Below are 19518 nucleotides of genomic sequence, written 5' to 3'. Positions count from 1 at the left end.
GGATGATTTAGTTGGGTTTGGTCCTGCTTTGAGCAGGGGGTTGGACTAGACGACCTCCTGAGGTCCCTTCCAACCCTGAGATTCTATGATTCTATGATTCTATGAAAAACACTAACCCAGGAACCTATCCTTGCAACAAAGCCTGTTGACAACTCTGTCCATATATCTTTTCAAGGGACACCATCATAGAACCTAATCACATCAGCCACACCATCAGAGGCTTGTTCACCTGCACATCTACCAATGTGCCATCATGTGCCAGCAGTGCCCCTCTGCCATGTACATTGGCCAAATCAGACAGTCTCTATGCAAAAGAATAAATGGACACAAATCAGACGTCAAGAATTATAATATTAAAAACCAGTCGGAGAGCACTTCAACCTCCCTGATCACTCAATTACAGACCCAAAAGTCACAATTCTTCAACAAAAAAACTTCAAAAACTGATTCCAACGAGAAACTGCAGAACTGGAATTAATTTGCAAACTGGACACCATTAAATTAGGCTTGAATAAAGACTGGGAGTGGATGGGTCATTACACAAAGTAAAAACTATTTCCCCATGCTAATTTTTCCCCTACTATTACTCACACCTTCTTGTCAAATGTTGGAAATGGGCCATCCTGATTATCACTACAAATGTTTTTTTTCTCCTGCTGATAACAGCCCACCTTAATTAATTAGTCTAATTAGAGTTGGTATGGCAACACCCATTTTTTCATGTTCTCTGTGTATATATATCTTCCTACTGTATTTTCCACTACATGCATCCAATGAAGTGGTTTTAGCCCATGAAAGCTTATGCCCAAATAAATTTGTTAGTCTCTAAGGTGCCACAAGTACTCCTCGTTCTTTTTGCTGATACAGACTAACACGGCTACCACTCTGAAAGGAGTATCTCTGGTTCACATCATTCCATCCCCACTAGATGCATTAACTTGAGGTTTTTCAAATCTCATGCTGTTATTTTTTTGTCCTTGTTTCTAAACCTCCAGGTGTCTTTGTATGAATGGTCTCTCCACAGAGGTATTCACAAATGCACCATTTGGAATCATCTGAATCCATCAATGTGCTGCTTATTCCCTCTTCTAGATCAGGGGTCCCCAACCCCCGGGCCGCGGACCGCTACTGCTCCGTGGCCTGTTAGGAACCAGGGCGCGAACCGACCCCTAGCACATCAAGCGGCGTGTCTCCGGCGGGGCCCCTGAGCCCCGCCCCCTCACCACGTGGCTCTGAGCGGGACGGAGCTCCGGCCCTGCCGGAGGCACGCTGCAGCTGTCGGGCGAGGTGCTGAGGCTCCGGGTGAGGAGGGAGCCGGGGGTAAGAGGCTGGGGCCAGGGGGGTTGGCTAAGGGGCAGGGAGTCCTGGGGACAGTCAGGGCACAGAGAGGGGGCGGAGGTTGGGGGGGCGGTCAGGGGGCAGGGAATGGGGGGGGTTGGATTGTGGGTGTTCCGGGGGGGTCTGTCAGGACTCAGCGGGGGGGGGGGATAGGGGTTGGGGCAGTCAGGGGACAGGGAGCAGGGGTGGGGTCCCAGGGTGGTGGGGGTCTCTGGGGGATGGTGAGGGGACAAGGAGCAGGATGGGTCAGGGATTCTGAGGGGGGCGGGCAGTCGGGGGGGCAGGAAGTGGGTGGGGGTCAGATGGGGGCAGGGCTTCCACTAATTCTGCATTATGGTCAGTTGTATAATTATTTCATTATATATTACAATAATAATAGAAATAAAAGTACAAAAATAAATGTAATGCGCTTGAATCGTCCCAAAACCATCCCACAGGTCCGCGGAAATTTTTTTTTTTACGAAACCGGTCCCTGGTGCCAAAAAGGTTGGGGACCGCTGTTCTAGATCATTAATGAACATATTAAATATAGACCAAACCTAACACCAATTTGTGGGTCACTCAGCTCGAAACTCCCCCACTGGATACTCAATGCTTTGCTCTTTACCATAACCTCGTCTTTCTGGTCCTTCAGTCCTTCAGGCAGTTTGCAGCCCACATGCCAGAGTCCATAATCCAAACAGTCTGAATTAACTGAGGAGTGAGATTTTATAGGGCACTGTATCAAATGTTTGCCTAAACTACAAGTAGTTCCCATCCTCTGCTTTCCCATCCCCTACGAATTCTGTAACTGTATCACAAAAGCAATCAAGTGTATCTGGCCCAATTGCGCGTGGTTCCACTGTAGTATCAGGTTGTTTATTTTTCTGTCTATTTGTTCTATTCATTTACATATGAATAGCTTTACGGGCTTGTAATCTCTCGGATCGCTCTCTTTTCCTCTGCGGAAATTCAATATTAGGTTTGCTTTTTGCCAGTCTTCTGATACTTCCTAGATTTTCCCACGACTTTTCAAAATTCATTGTCAGTGAGATGGTTTGTGTGCTGATTCCTTTAAGGCCTGATCCAATACTCCTTTACCTCTGTGGAGATGCTCCCAATTGACTTCCATGGACAGTGGATACCCTAGCATTCATGTCATCCAGATTAGCCGATTGATATCAGTACAGATTTTCCAAGTGTTCCCTCATCTGGTCTTTATCGGTAATTGTTGTTTTAACAAGGACTCCTGGTTTCCATGTTTTTCCAATTTCTTTTCTTTATTTTTCTGGAAACATCCAAACAAAGCAGTTCAGGTTCTCAGCTATTTTTGAGCCCTGGTTAATTTCATTCCCCTTTCTCAGTTATAAATGGGTCTGTTTGAGAGGCAGCGATCCAATGAATATCCCAAGCTACTTCATTTATCTGTGTCTCTGTTCCCATTCCCACCCTTTCTCTGCCTTGTCTAGTTAGCCTCTAAGATCTTTGAGCCAGGACTGTCTCTTGCAATGCCTCTGAACACCACCTCGCACCCTGGAGCTCTAATCTCAGGGAGGCTGAGCATTACAGTAATGCAAATAATAAATAATAACAGAGTTTATTTTCCCCTTGATATTTATAAAAGCCCTTTGCCTCTTTAGCATTGAGTCACCACCTTTATTGATGTGTTGATCCTTCCTCTGTGAACAGTAACTGAACTCTGTGTGTCTTTCCATGGTTTCCTCCCCACCTCTGGGGCAGGTTCTTCCCAGCAGCCCTTTCCTTGCATCCTGTATTTGTAGAGCCAGTCTAGTCTGTGGAACAGGAATTATGATGGGTTTGTTTGGGATTCCCCAACTGCCTTCTCTGCTGGTGGATTTTAATATCTCCTCCCACAGCTTTGGTAATTCCTGAGAATCTGACCTCCTGAAGTTAGACACCCGTTGCTGCCCTGAGTGATCCCATTGCTTACTCTGCTGAATTCAAGTAGCACATGGTGATTGGTTCCAAGCTTCCTTTTGATTCTCTCTGCTCCTGTCTCTTGGGAAGTAGCTGATCCATGATGACTTCCCCTTTGCTTGGAGTTTCTACTTTAGCATCCACCTATATAACTCAGGAGCCTCTTTGAGGAAGCCTGTTTGGCTGTAGTTGTTGTGCAGCAGGTATCTGAGCAGTTAAAATCCCCAGAGAGTACAGCATCCTGTGGTTCGGAGGCCCTCACAGGTTGGTTCTTGCTCTTGTCAAGTCCTGGTAGTCTGTAGCAGATGCCACCTGTCATTCCTCCTTGATCTTCCATCCTCTGCATTCTTACCAAAATAATTCCATCACCACACTCTCCATTGTCTAGTTATGTCTTGCCAAGGTTGCAAATACTTGTGAAGAGATAGTGGTATATTCATGTCCTCCTACTTTGTCTATGTGGATTGCACCCCAGGCCATTCTACTTATGAGCGTCATCCCACTAGGTTTCTGTTACGCCTGCTATGTAAAAAAATACCTGATCTCCATCATGAATAACCCTTCTGGTTCTTCCTTGCATCCATGCCCCTTCCATTTGTGGGCAGATTGTGGCATTAATACATCAATAATAGAATGATAAATATCCTTTGATTGATTTTTGTCTTTGACTAGCTATTAATGTTTGAAAGACGGTAATACACTGGAATGAAGTGTGTTCCCAACTGCCAGATGAATTCAAGGCAGCCTCGTTTCGTGTGTGTGCATTCAGTGCTCCTTAAAGATGCCAGATTAACAGCCCTGAGAACCGAAGCCCTCTGTCTCTCCACAGACAAGCACTGAACATTCAGCGATAGAGCGCGCAGTTCGCCGCTGACAGTGTGCTTCAACCCAGGAAGGGAATGCCTACCATTGGGATGAGAGAGTAGTTCTTTGTCTATGGTGCTTTTAGTCCTCGGCCACTCACCTGAGACTGGCCACAAGAATGACAAATACGATGGCAGTTTGTGATGTTAATACCCATCTGCTATGAACCAGAATGAGACCCCCCAGATAGCTCTCCCCTGGTACCTCGCTGACCCCCCAAATTTGAACTGGCGACTTGGACAGGAAATGCTCTGTATGGCATTATGAGTCCCCTGAGTCAGACAGTCTCCTCAGCTTTAAATAACTTTATGAATAAGGTCCCAAGTCCTTCTCCACTGTAAAAGCAGACCCACTCCTGGTTCCTGCCACGTAGCGCAAACATCTGCTGTGAAAACAGTTCTCTTGTAGAACTTCCACCCACCCACCCAGTGAATTCATCCACAAATTGTGACTTCTTGTGAAATTCAAGATGGCTGCCCAAAGTCACTGAAAATGCCCCCATCCCTTCCTCAAAGGAGGAAAAGGGAAAGATATCCCACTGGTACCGTCAAGCAGGGTCCACCTGTATCTTAAGGCTGGAATGTGCTAGGAGAGGCTATTGCCACCTATCTTAATTATATCCACATGCAGAGACAGGGATTCAAAGCCAGAGTGTCTGGCACAGAATGAGGCATATGCTAATCTTAGAACTGCAATGGCTGAGACAGGCTAAAAGGAGAGGGAGAAAGATCATTACCTTGAAGTGCTAATCTGCTTTCTGTAATTATTCTATTGTACTGTAGCTCCCTCTGCTCTGACTAAATAGTGAGATGCAAATAAATCCATTTCCTCTGTGATTTTAAACCATTAGAGGGCTGTGTTCTAAGAATGCCCTTTCCACCTATAGACCTGGAGTCAAATCCACATCGCACTTCTAAACCTGCAGGCGCTTTGCAGAATAATAACAGCAGGGAAGGCATAGGGTGACCAGATGTCCCGATTTTATAGGGACAGTCACGATTTTTGGGTCTTTTTCTTATATAGGCTCCTATTACCCCCCACTCCCATCCCGATTTGTCACACTTGCTGTCTGGTCATGGAGGGCATGTGAAAGATATTCATTTTAGGCATAGTGGGTTGTGATGCTCTGTCCTCTAGGAATTCCCCTAATTAGCTACAGGCATCTACTAGCACTGGGTGAATACCTTAAAAAATCTTCTCGGGACAGTCACTTGAATAAACAATTGAATCTGCTTTGCTTATGTCCATGACCCTTTTGCAATTACTTTCTGCAGATATTTGAACAACTGAGGTTACCGTGGAAACAGCAAATTTTAAAGTGACCATTAAAGGATCTGTGTAGAAAGGCCATGTTGAATTCTGAAACATCAATGTCAGGTGCCCTACAAACCCAATCCTAAGGGTTAACATTCATCCAATCAGGAAACAGACACCTACCATGTGATTTATGTGACCAAGCAAAACTAACCAATGCTTCTCAGACTTCTGATAACTGGTCATGCACAACTACAAACCAAGGGTTATTTGCAGAAATGAGTCAGTGAATAATTTCAGATTACAGTTACGCTTGAGAATATCATAAAGCACTCACAGATAGTTGATGAGCAGGCGTTGCAGCTATGTTGTCTAATGAATTATTCACTATGAAATAATTGCTTTGCTCTCAAGCTTCTCTGATATCCCAGGCTCTCTTTTCGAGTTAAAGACAGCACATGCTAGTTAGATCTGTAAGGTTTTACAAATCAAGATGTGTCCCAGTGAAAGCTGGGGATGGGGGTGTGTGGTTGGCTTAGATGTCAAACTTCGCATGCAGGTTCTGCAATCCACACATTGCAGCATTGTGCCCTGCAAGGGAACCTGAAATTCAAACCGACTAGTGGAGAGAAATGTAAAAAGTAAACCAACGTGAGGCAGCAGGCACCATTGCAGTCATGCCTGTTACCGTAGGTGGTTGCTGATGTTCCGGCAGTGTTGGTGATGTTTCCCCATTGCAAGTATTGTACTGCAAACACCACAGGGCAAAGTAAATAGCATGGTGGTGTGATAAAGGTCAGGATTTTGCAGGTGCCCAAGCAAATAAGGGGCCAGATTCTCAAGTCTACACAGTGCCTAAGCCAGTGCACGTTGAGGTCAACAGAGGTGACATCCTGGCCCCACTGTAGCCAGTGGCAAAACTCGTTCTGACTTCATTGGGGCCAGGATTTCCCCTACAAGTCTATCCATTGACTTCAGTGAGCATTGGATCAGACCCTAAGGATGCAACACACAACTTGCATGGCCACTGGTGAATGACACCTGCACTGGACCATCCTCAGCTGGCGACATACTGCCATAGTGGCTCCCAAACAACCTCACCTGCCAGCCAACAGCACAGGGCGTGTGGCTGTGGAAAAGGGAGGTGACTGGAGCATCCCTGGGTCCCAGCAAACCCCAGATGCTGGAATGGCCTGTTGGAGTTGTGGGCACACCAGTGCGCAGGTGGCCCCAGATCAGTGGGATAAAGAAGTGGCCTAAATCCACTTTCACGTGCCACCTTTCTCAGCAGCACCGAGTGCTGCTTCCTCATTTGCCACTCTAGGGCTGGGCCATGATTTTTAAAGTGACAGTGGCCTGTTAAAGGCAGCCCAGAGGCTGTTTAGCACAGTACCCTGGTGTTTGTTTTTTTCTTTATTTTTGCTGAGGAATACAAGATCTCTTCTACATACCAGTGTCGTGAGAGGGGACACTGGCATCAAGGTCTAGACAGAGATGAGACTATCACCATCTTGTTGCACCATTTAAAAATCCATATGACAATCCCAGCAGGATTTATTCCAAGCCCAACTTCCAGTGCAAAGGCGATAGAGAAGCAGGTTAGTTTAATCCCAAGGAACTCAAGCCTAGGTTTTCCATAGAAGGGTGGTAGTTGCCCTAGAAATAAGAGCATCAATCAGACAGACAGTTGATTCGATCCAAGGCTTGTTCTTTGAGTTCAGATCTGACATTCCTTTCCTTTCTCACTGCACTCATGATTTGATGAATCCATCCCTTTCTATTGAAGCAATCGTTACATTGGGTTTTGACTCATTACAGCTATGTTTACAATAAACTTTTATTTTTATGACACAGCCACTTTGTAGTTGGTTGCTTTTTATTATTATTATTGATATTAGCGGAGACACCCTGCTGTATCCCTCTAAAAAATACATTGGTGCGGGAACTAGGGGTGTTGGGGGTGCAGTAGCCTGAAGCAGTGATAAACCCAAATACGTGGCTTCCGCCTTCAGCACCCCCACTATGAAAATTGTTCCAGCACCACTGGTGTCAGATTTGTGCATCCAGCCAGGATGCCACTTGGAACTGGCTAACCTCACAATGGCATCTGTGGGTTCAAAAGGGTCCATCTTTTCCCAGTGGAAATTCCCACCTGGGCAGCATGTCGTACCCAGCTTAGTTGCACATCTGAACGAGGAGCTAAGATGAGGTGCAGAAGCAGCATAGGGGCTGGTGACTAGCCAAGCACAGTTCAGTCAAAAGCATCAGGGTAATTGATTTCATGTCTCCCAGCAGGGCCTGCAGCCAGCTAGCACTTAGCAGAGATCAAGACTTTACAAAGGAAAACAACGAAAAAATTAATTCAGAAAGATCCCTGGCTGCTACTGTGCCTAGAATCTGGCTATTGATTTCAGTGTCTTTCAGGGGCCTTGGGGCTGCTTCCAGTGTGTAATGGAAATAAAAGGCCTTTCTACAAGTACAATCTGTAGCTTTCTAATTCTTGCATTGACTGGGCTAACACGTCCCCTCCTGCTTCCACAGGGCCCCCTCCCGCATGTAAGCGACAAAGCAGGTGAACAGCTGCAGTGCACATTGAGGAACCTTCCCTGGTGGGTAGAATAATGCTGGGCCAGATCCTGGAGAAAAATCAATAGAACGATGCTGGTTGGCACCAGCTGAAGATTGGCCCATCCTCATTGCTACATGGAGGAGCCAGGACTTCCTGCAGTGTAGCGTAAGATCTAGTATCAGAGGGGTAGCCGTGTTAGTCTGGATCTGTAAAAGCAACAAAGAATCCTGTGGCACCTTATAGACTAACAGACGTTTTGCAGCATGAGCTTTCGTGGGTGAATACCCACTTCTTCAGATGCAAGTGGTGGAAATTTCCAGGGGCAGGTTTATATATGCAAGCAAGAAGCAAGCTAGAGATAACGAGGTTAGATCAATCAGGGAGGATGGGGCCCTGTTCTAGCAGTTGAGGTGTGAAAACCAAGGGAGGAGAAACTGGTTCTGTAATTGGCAAGCCATTCACAGTCTTTGTTTAATCCTGAGCTGATGGTGTCAAATTTGCAGATGAACTGGAGCTCAGCAGTTTCTCTTTGAAGTCTGGTCCTGAAGTTTTTTTGCTGCAGGATGGCCACCTTAAGATCTGCTATTGTGTGGCCAGGGAGGTTGAAGTGTTCTCCTACAGGTTTTTGTATATTGCCATTCCTAATATCTGATTTGTGTCCATTTATCCTTTTCCTTAGAGACTGTCCAGTTTGGCCGATGTACATAGCAGAGGGGCACTGCTGGCATATGATGGCATATATTACATTGGTGGACGTGCAGGTGAATGAACCAGTGATGGTGTGGCTGGTTCATTCACCTGCACGTCCACCAATGTAATATATGCCATCATATGCCAGCAGTGCCCCTCTGCTATGTACATCGGCCAAACTGGACAGTCTCTAAGGAAAAGGATAAATGGACACAAATCAGATATTAGGAATGGCAATATACAAAAACCTGTAGGAGAACACTTCAACCTCCCTGGCCACACAATAGCAGATCTTAAGGTGGCCATCCTGCAGCAAAAAAACTTCAGGACCAGACTTCAAAGAGAAACTGCTGAGCTCCAGTTCATCTGCAAATTTGACACCATCAGCTCAGGATTAAACAAAGACTGTGAATGGCTTGCCAATTACAGAACCAGTTTCTCCTCCCTTGGTTTTCACACCTCAACTGCTAGAACAGGGCCCCATCCTCCCTGATTGATCTAACCTCGTTATCTCTAGCTTGCTTCTTGCTTGCATATATAAACCTGCCCCTGGAAATTTCCACCACTTGCATCTGAAGAAGTGGGTATTCACCCACGAAAGCTCATGCTGCAAAACGTCTGTTAGTCTATAAGGTGCCGTAAGATCTAGGCCTTCCTAGTTGTCATGGTGCTGCTCACCATGGTCACTCAGAGCTTCATGGTGGCAGCAGGGACAGAAATAAGACCCTGCTTCTCCCAAAGCACAGGTTCAAAACAGCTGACCTAAAAGACACTCTCCACCAGCGGTATTGCACCTATGACACACAGTGAAGCAGTTCTGATTCTAGCCAGTAGATGGCATTGGTATACATACACCCATGCCCATGCATGACAGTACTATGATGACTTCATAGATCTTAAAAACATTCTGGGGCAGAGGTGGACTGAGTTTATTCACAAACATTGCTACCAACATCTGTTTTATAGGAGCTACTGGTACAATTATAAAGACTGGGAGGGAGGCAATCAGATATCAAGCAAGCCTTCCTGTTATGCAATGCACGGCCTTCCTAGAGGTGATGTGGGAGGGAGGGTACATGTGTATAAGTAACAGGATCTGCTACTCTAAACTGCATGAATCCCATTAGTTTTATTTGCACTGAACCATGCTGAAACCCTTCCTTCTGGAGAAAGTGAGAGAAAGATTGAGACTTTTTTTGTCTTAGGCTTCTAGTGGGGAGGAGCAGATGGAAATGCTGCTAACCAGAGTCTTGCTAGTTTAATTAAAACAAGGGACCCAACAATATGTGGTGTCAGAAGTAGACACACTCCCCTGCCATCTAGAAGACCATGGATATTGCTGGCTTCCCTGCATTCAAAATGGACTAGGAATCGGGCAGCCTTCCAGAAACATGACAAAGATTCAAACAGCTTGTGGAACTGACATTTTCTGGACCATACAAAGCCAAATCTGAATAAGAAACAAATGCAGCTGTCCAAGACTGTGGACAGGGGCAAAAGCAGAGGCACTTTCAGCATGCGGTCCATTGGCGCAGAAGATTGGAAAGCACTGAGAACTTGCTTTGATAAATATAAAGCATATGCTATGACAAAAACAAACCCAGTTTTTGATAGTTCAAAACTCCACAGCAAAGTGCAAGGAGTCAGAGAGACATTTGACTAGTCTGTAAGAAAATGTAAGATTACAGTGATATCATATAGATGTTGATGGGACAGTGAGAGACTGTATACTTGGTGTAAAGAAGAGAAACTTCCCTGTGTAGGAGCCATGCTTTCCCTAGAAAAAGCTATGGAGATAGCTAGAGCTAATGAGTTAACAGAAGCCCAGCTGAAAACAGCAGCCACTGAAATCAAGGTGGAGAACGATACTCAAAGTTATATACCTATGGGGGTACATACCCAAGGCTCTGAAATTGGACAGGAGCTATCAGAAATTAAGCAGATGACCAAATTTGCCCTGCAAAAGGTGTTGGTGATCAAACTGGAATAAACAGAATGCCTTTACAAAGGCCTGCAGATTGTATGCAAACAAAGCTAGGAATTTTATTGATCAACAAATGTCAGAGAAATAATGTTCCTGATCGCAGTGAGCTTTGAATTGCTAAGCTAATAATGCTTAAGGGGAAAAAAGGTCAGGCACCAGTGAAGAACTGACTATCTTGTTAGGCCCAGATGGTCAGATTATTAGCTATAAACTTGACACTAAAAGTCAAGTAAACCATAAAATGTAAATTATGTATATTCAGACCTCAAGTTCTATTGCAGCACATGAATGTGCATCGCTCTGGCTATGGATGGACTGTGTAAAGTACACTGAAACAAAAATAACAACACTTAAGCTTGAAGTTCATATTGTGGTTATGTCTGTTCACAGATTCATGGATTTAAAGCCATAAGAGACCATCTTGATTATCTAACCCAGAGATCGGCAACCTTTGGCATGTGGCCCGTCAGAGAAATCCGCTGACAGGCCAGGCCGGTTTGTTTACCTGCAGCGTCCGCAGGTTCAGCCAATCGCAGCTCCCACTGGCCGCGGTTTGCCGCTCCAGGCCAATGGGGGCTGCGGGAAGTGGCGTGGGCTGCGGGATGTGCTGGCCGCTGCTTCTCGCAGCCCCCATTGGCCTGGAATGGCAAACCGCGGCCAGTGGAGCTGCGATTGGCCAAACCTGCAGATGCTGCAGATAAACAAACCATCCCATCCCACCAGCGGATTTCCCTGACGGGCTGCGTGCCAAAGGTTGTCAATCCCTGTTCTAACTAGACCTCCTACATACATAAGGCAGGCAGAGAATTTCTCCCAGTGATTCCCCCATCAAGCCTATCACTTCTGATTGAGCTACAGCATAACCTTTAACAAGATATCCAATCTTGATTTAAAGACATGAAGTGATGAAGAATGCACCACATCCATAGGGAAGCTCTTCCAAAAAGCTGCCCCATATTTCCCGTGTGAATTTGTCTAATATTAATGTCCTGATGTAGCTGGTTGAAAAATAGGAAAATGTTAATGGATATTTTCCTCAAAAATTTCGTTCTCTCTTTTTTTCATTAAAATTTGAAATTTCAACATAAAAAATAATTGAAAAATCAAAATGTGGACAAATTCTGCCAACTCTGTTTCCACCCTCTCTGGATTTTATTGCGTTTTTATCTGTGAGCGTAAAGCATCAGACATCCTTGCCTCATGAATGTACTTGTAGTTTTGGGTCTGGATGGATGTTGAAGTCTTGAATGGACTAAACTGGTGCAATGTGTAAATCCAGCTGAGACGATGAAGTTTGAAATTTTCAAAGGAATAGGATTGGTCCATTAAATGTGTCCTAGTTTCTCTTGAGCCAACATGCATCCTAAAGTTGCCACTGCACAGCAAAAATCAGATAAATAATTCAGTAACAACATCCATAGAGAGCATCATCCAGGAAAGGGTAGACCTGTTGGTGATATGTGGTCAGGAGACTCCAGCAGTGATACAGTAATGATCCCAGTGAAAGAATGGGCACCCAGAACATGCCAGTAAGTGATCAGAAGATGGCAGCTATGAAACAAGCCACCATGAAAGGTCAGCACGTGAAATGTGAAAATTAAATGGTCAGGCATTAGAAGGAAATAGCCTTTCATTGGAGCCAGGGAGATGAGCACTCAATCTTACAGTAGTGTTTAAGGGTGAGAAAAGATTTCCTGTGCATGAAGACAAGATACACCAGTATGAAGACACATGGAGCATGTGCCATGGAGAATGGAAAACAAATGCCCTTGACATACTCCATCGACATGGTGCATATTAGAAACTGACCAACTTGTCTCAAGACATCCCGTATGCTTCAATTTAGCATCTAACCCTATTCAGAAAAGCACTTAAGCACGTACTTCCATTCCATTGACTTCAGTGAGACTTAAGCACATGTTTAAAGTTGAGCATGTACTTAAGTGTTTTGCTAATCGGGGAAAGATTTAAGCAAGTGCTTGAATGCTTTGCTGAACTGGGACCTAAAAGAGCATGCCAATAATATAAAAGGATCAGTAATACCACATGATCTGCCCTGAGGACTACAACAGACCACTGGCACTGATTTTTTTATGTGGAACAACACAGGCAGTATAAGTGTTGTTGATTATTACAGTAGTAGTTAAAATACCAGAAGCCCCGCAATAATCCAGAGGAGTTGATTTTCCAGACATGGAATACCTAGGGGGAAATAATGATCTTCAACAGTAGTCCTTGCTGTTCCTTACAGGACATTGCCAAACAGTGGGATTCTAAACCTATCATGGTAAATCCATGTTATCCACAAAGAGAAAACAATCAAAGCCATAAAACACAGCTCAGTTCCTTTATTATTATTACTCAGCAGCTCATTGAAAGCAGTTCAAAGCTAGTGCTGCATAAATTCCCCAGCAACATTGATTGTAAATTGAACAACTGACTATTCAGAATGGAAATTTTTCCCATTTATTCCCAAGTCTGATTTAACAAAGTATCTTTTTAACAACTCATTCTCCTTGCATGCTTGGAACATAAGGACCTAGATTGCTAGGATTTTAAAGTATCTTGGTTTACCCTCTCCTTTGTCTCTCATTCATAATACCTTCTCTTTTCTTTTACCAGCCCAGTTAGGGGGTAAGCAACTGGATCAAGTGTGATGTTGTACAACTAACAATGTAATTTAATTTGCAATAATAAAACCTTCACACTTGACCAATTGTATAACAAAACTAGCACCCGTCATTTGCCTAAGTGTCATTATCATTTAATCAAGCAATGTGTTCTGCCGAATAACAAAGCAGTAATGCTAAGCTAGTAATGCTAATTGGTATTAAGACTTCTTTCTTGCAGAATAGTAATGCTATAGTCAGCTAGGATGTGCATCTTACTAATTACCAAACAAAAACTGAGTAGCTGTGCTCACGTGGAGACATGGCAAGGGTCACTCAGCATTAGTAATCCTCATATGTTCTGCCCTTTGGCTTTCAGTTATCTGCAGAAAGTGTCAAGTTGCGTTGATTGCAGAGTCACTCAGAACCCAATCCTGTTTCGTTCCTGATAGACTATACAGATTGGGCTTCTCTGACAATGATTCGCGTTGGAAAGATTGTGAACAATCTGGCTCTCTGATTCATATGGTGGAATTGTCCAAAAATCAAAATATTCTGGTTTTAGTAGAAAAAACCCTTGAGGCTAAACCCTCACTGCATCTGCTCCACTTGCCACAAAGGAGTGAGGAGGCATCAGGGAGCTGGTTACCCAGCCCTGGCATCTCTTAGAGCTCTGCCACTCCTGCTGTGCAAGAGTGGGCAGGCAGCTGGTGCAGAAGCCGGCTCCATCAGATTTATGCCAGTAGGGAGTTAGTTCCCTTCCACAAGGGGACTACTCCGGTAGCCATTTATGACCATTGCTTGGCTGGCTGTTCTTGCTCACATGGTCAGTGTCTAACTGATTGCCATATGTGGGGGTGAGGAAGGAATTTCCCCCCAGGTCAGATTGGCAGTGCCCTTGGGGGTTTGTCACCTTCCTCTGCAGCGTGTGGGGTGCCAGTCACATGGTAGGATTATCTAGCTATATCTCACTTCATTGTTTCCCATTGCAGGGACCTTGGGCACTGGTGTACCTTGGTCCTTCCAGTTCTCTGCCTGTGGCGCATAAAAATGATGTCTCCTGTGAGCTGTAATACTTTGATCTAATTTCAGCTGTTGGGTTTAGTGTGCAGGTGTTGGGGGTGGTGGTGGTGGCCTGAGAGATACAGGAGATCAGACTGGATGATCTGGGGGGTCCCTTCTGCCCTTAAACTCTGTGACATGCCGACCAGAAGCTGCCTCTGCACCACCGCCGCACAACCGAGAATCTGGCCTTTGAATTGAATTTTATCCCCTCCATTAGCACCATCAGATGCTGACAGTTGCTTCTGCAGCCTCGGTCAGGTCTCACCACGTCATTTCTTCTAGTTAGCTCTCAGATTACTCCTGCTGCCAACTGGAAAAACCAAGGGCTCCCCTCTTCAACAGACAGCTTCAAACACCTGGGAAGTCTTCAGCATGGAGAAAAGGGACTAGCCTCAAGCAGAAATCTGAATACATGGGTTACCTTACCTCACTTCCGCTGAAGCTAGGAGCTGGGTTAAAAGGGGCAACGCTTCTCACAAGCACGTGAAGAGTCTAGATCCTGTGACCTCTCCATTGTGTTGTACGATGCAGCCACTTCATTTCCTTGTCTCTCTTGTTACCCTCTTTGATTCCTGTAATCTTGGTTTTAGTATTTATTTGTGACCACAATAAAAATCCTTTTTAGAGGAAAAAACCCATAAACCGTGCTGGTGGCAAAGATTCCTGCTTGATCCTATTTGCTTATTGGGCACATGCCTACCAGCAGCTGCAAATCAACTGCTCAGCTGCTGGTGAGCCAACTTCTTTACTCAGTTTTGCCCTTTACACCTGAGTGAGTGAAACCCGGCCAGAGGCAAGCGTAGCTGAGAGGTAAACAGGAACATCTGTTCTGTCTGGAAGGGCTGATGGCTTCCTGCCCAGGAATACTGCATTGCTGAGGCCGGAAGGCAGGGGACCAAGGTGTGTATAACTGAGGCCAGGTCATCATCAGCCAGGAAGAGATGGAGGTTCGTAGCCAACCCAAGATGTTAGAAAGTGAGCGTTGTTATGATAAATCTGGTAAAGCACCCTGAACACTAGTCTGAAACAAAACTGTGGGCATTGGAGCCCTTCTGTCATTATGACACAGGCAAATACACCTCCCACAGGATGGACTTAATTATCTTCATAGTCATCATCTGCTTGCTTTGGAGAGAAGAATATTAGCCGTTCTTTGAAGCTGCCACTGCAGCTATCCCTACTCAGTTCCTTTATTATTATTACTCAGCCCTACTAGTATAGGCTCTGAGAAGATGATCAAGACATAACCATCAGACTGGTGCTTCCAAACCCTGCATCTCCTGTTACGTTCACAGCTTGTGAACCAAAAGAGTAGCAAATACCAATCAACACTCCCTATATTTCCTCTGGGAGCTCCACGGACTGCTCTGCGTATGAAGCCACATGCTTCCAAAAATGGCCTAGGACAGTTTCGGGTTTGTCTCTGAGAGGCAGCATGGTCCAGTGGATAGTGCACTGGACTGGGACCCAGGAGACCTTGGTGCTCAGCTCAGCTCAAGCAGTCACCCTCTATGTGACATTGGCAAATCACATCTCTCCCCGCTCTTTGTCAGTCTTGTCTACTTAGGTTGTAAACTCTTCGGGGAAGGGAATTTCTCTTACTTTGTGTGTGACTAGCACTTAGCACAACAGAGCCCCACAATTCAGTTGGGGCCTATAGAGCCGAACTGTAATATGAATGTTAATCAGCTAGGTTCACAACTATCCCTGAAATACCAAGTCATCTCAGACATAAACTGTTTATGTCTCATTGCAAATACCTGAGATGGTCCTGCTCTATGTTTACGTGTTACATTTTTCCCAGTCGGTGGCCTCTTAGTACTGTTACTGATGAGGCGATAACAGAAGGCATTTCTCGTGTTGTGTGATGTGTGGCTCTCATTTGCACTGGTCTCAATTTGTTTACATTTAAACGCCTGGAACCACTCTCTTCTAGAGAAGTTGACTTCTATGGACTGGCCAGTCATAGGCTTTGTCTGTACTGAGGGTCTGCCCTGAGTCCAGCCATCAAAGAGCAGCTACACTGCAGTGGCACCTGGGCAAACCCCTAATATAGTGGTTTTCAAACTTTTTTTCTGGTGACCAGTTGCAGAAAATTGTTGATGCCCGCATCCCAACGGAGCTGGGGATGAGGGGTTTGGGGTTTGGGAGGGGGCTGAGGCAGGGGGTTGGGTGTGGGAGGGGGTGCAGGCTCTGGGCTGGGGCCAGGGATGAGGGGGTTGGGGTGCAAGAAGGGGATCTGGGTTTGTGGGGGTGGGGGCTCAGGGCTGGCACAGGGGATTGGGGCACAGGGTTGGGGTGCAGGCTTACCTCCAGCAGCTCCCAATCACAGTGCAGCCAGGGTGCAGAGGCAGGCTTCCTGCCTGTCTTGGCACTGCGGACCGCGCTACACCCCGGAAGTGGCCAGCAGCAGGTCTGGGTCCTAGGCAGAGGCGCACAAACAGCTCCGCATGGCTCTTGCCTGCAGGCACTGCCCCCTCCAGCAGAGCCGGTGCTTGGGGTGGCGGTAGTGTGCGGAGCCCCGTGGCCCCCCTGCCTGCAAGTCGGACCTGCTGCTCACTGCTTCCAGGGCGCAGCGCAGTGTCAGAACAGCTAGGGACTACTAGTTTTTACTGGCTGGCCGCCAGGGTCCCTGGGTGCTGATCAAGGCGACCCAGTGCTTTGCATTCCATGACCCACTACTGGGTCACGACCTGAACTTTGAAAACCACTGCCCTAATACATACAGGTAGATGCTATTGCATCAGCAGAGCTGCTTGAAACCGAGGTTAACTGCGTCAGTGCAAATAGCCATTCTGCCTGTCTACCCAAAGGGTTTACACTGGTTCAGCTTTGCTGTGCCTGGCCACTGATGGCAGGAACTGGGGCAGATTCCCAGTGTATCCAAAGCCTTATCTTTGCAGGTGGAAATAAAGTCTATTCCTAAAAACAGCCTCTTCCTAGCGTGGCTAAAACAGGATGATGGGGGGAAGAGCGGGGTGATGGTGATCATGACAATTTTACCATATCAGGGTTGCAGGAGCACTATTCTGTACATAAAATAGCTGAGATTGTGTCTGAGTTTTCCCTTAAAGCAGGGATTAAAATCCTTTCATAGCATGAGAATAAATGTTTCTCCTAAACAAAATGACACCGCTTGCTCCTGAGGCACAGATTTAACTTTCCAGATGGCTAGCAGTAAATCTTTGCCATAGGTTAGGAGTTGGGAGGAGTTAATAATTCACCCTTCCTGAAGTTTCATTGCTGGGAGCTCACATTTCTTCAGACCTCTCTAGATCCTGTGACTTCATTTTAACACTGGGTGGCGTAGGTAGAGTTAGAGCTATGTGAAATCTCATACCTCATTTTTCTGTTTGGGGATAAGGAAGAGGAAGCGGTGTTCGTTCACCCCATTATACAGCCGAGTTGTGTTTCATGGGTCACTGGTTTCTTCTCTGTGGATCTGGTTATGTGGCAGAGCCATGGCTGAGGGGGGAAGTGGGGAGCATTCCCCTCTCACCTAGAAAGAACACAATCCAGTGTAGGACCCGCATACACAGTCCCCTTTGGTGCACTTGGCTTAATTTGTGTATCAGCTGAAACCCATTGCCTTTATTTGCTTTTCCTTTTTTCCTTTCCAGCCACTGGTGCTGCTGATGGAGTGGCCTGAAGCCACCAATTTTGCCTGCCTGATAGCAGGCTACTGCCGCCTCCTGGTGGACACCAAGAAGATGATCTTTTCTAGGCCATCCAGCCAGCCGCCTCCTCCTCCTCAGATTTCCAAGGCAGGTACGTTTCAGCCTCTGCTTTTTGTGCCCCCTACCCCGCTGTTTAGCATAGTTAGGAAAGGAGATGAATTCCTGCTGAAATCTCTGCATCGGGATGGAAGCAAAACCAACAGGGGCCCTTTCGACACAGCAGGCAGCACTGGCTAGCAGGAAAAGACCAGGTTTCAGAAGACAGAGGTTCTAGCTCTGGGTATACCACTGACTCACTGAGTGCCCTTGGCAAATCATTTAACCTCTTGGTTCCTCTGTCTGTGAAAGGGTATCAGTAATTATACTCCCACCTCTTGTCACATACAAAGCAACATTTAGTATCATAATATCCAATCCTCATGGAAGATCTAAGCTGGCTCAGCACATTCCTGTCATTTAGAAAGACTTAGTGCCACCAGCAAAAATCAGCACTGGATGCCCACAGGCCAGCTTGCAATGTTCCTGCAGAGATGATGTGCAGACATGTGACTCACGATCCTGCAGTTGGCATGAGTTTGCAGGGTTTTTCGCTGAGGAGACTGTCCTGAGCATCTGTGCAGAACAAAGAGACCGTACTTGGGAATGTTTTTCTGCTTCCTTTACTGATCTGCAGATATGCAGATTCAGACACAGTGACATCCTCCAGTGGGTGTTGGAGGAGCTACGCTGTGGACTTCTGGCACTGCTGCTGTTGTGCGTTAGAACCGAAAGTGTATGGCCCAGATTCCCAAAAGTGACTCATGATTTTGGGTGCCTTAATTTTGAGGTGTCCAACCTGAGAACCTTAGAGGGGCCTGGATTTTAGGAGTGTGTGCTTAGAACATCTGGAAATCATGCCACCTTTAAAGGAGACTTGTATTGGGCACCCAAAATCACCAGTCACTTTTGGAAATCTTGGCCTGTGCAGGGGGCAATACAGAGTGTAGAAGCAGAAGCAGAAGCATTAGCCAGGCAAGGAGATTCTTCCTAACTAAGATGCACATGAGGTTTCATGTCTCCATTTGAGATGGGGCTAGTTGACGCTACCTTAAAGGGCCGGTACCCATCACAGAACGTGTTTCTGCAGGAGGGGTCAGAGAGCCCCAACGGAGGGAGTCATATTACCTGAGCTCTGAATTTCCAGGCTGCAGTCAGCCTGTGCCAAAATCTTAACTGTAAAATCAAGCCCTGGTTCCCACTCTTTGCCTGAGAGAGGAACACATCTGTCTTCCTTGGGGCCCACTGAAGTCTCCTGTGGAACTGTAGCTGTTTTAAGGGTGAGTATCATGTGCTGGTATTATCAGTTAAATCCACCTCCCTTTGATGAGGTCCAGGAGATCAGCTGCCCTTAGCAGGAGCCAGTACACTTTGCTGCAGAATTGTTCAGTCAGGTCATGTGCTTCCCCCATGAAAATCCTCTCAAAGCTGGTGTTAACACCAGCGGTGACAGCTGATAGCTCAGCTGTTTGCCAGCTCCTCCTTACCCCCCAGCCCAGAAACATACCCAGCGAG

The 19518-nt window shown here is 46.0% G+C and overlaps 1 protein-coding gene across 5 annotated transcripts in view; it reads left to right on the top strand.

Moving 5' to 3' along the window:
* Nucleotides 1–19518, top strand: part of FRMPD3 (FERM and PDZ domain containing 3) — a 139132-nt gene that overhangs the window by 109308 nt on the left and 10306 nt on the right. For all 5 annotated transcript variants that reach the window (XM_045031004.1, XM_045031008.1, XM_045031003.1 and 2 more), the window contains one exon: nucleotides 17911–18058. In XM_045031004.1, coding sequence (XP_044886939.1) covers nucleotides 17911–18058 — 148 coding nt within the window. The remainder of the gene's footprint in view (nucleotides 1–17910; nucleotides 18059–19518) is intronic.

The sequence above is a fragment of the Mauremys mutica genome, chromosome 9 (genome assembly GCF_020497125.1).
Source record: "Mauremys mutica isolate MM-2020 ecotype Southern chromosome 9, ASM2049712v1, whole genome shotgun sequence".
NCBI classification, from domain to species: Eukaryota; Metazoa; Chordata; order Testudines; family Geoemydidae; genus Mauremys; species Mauremys mutica.
The sequence above is the reverse complement of the archived record's forward strand: the minus strand, read 5'-3'. Positions and strand labels throughout refer to the sequence as shown.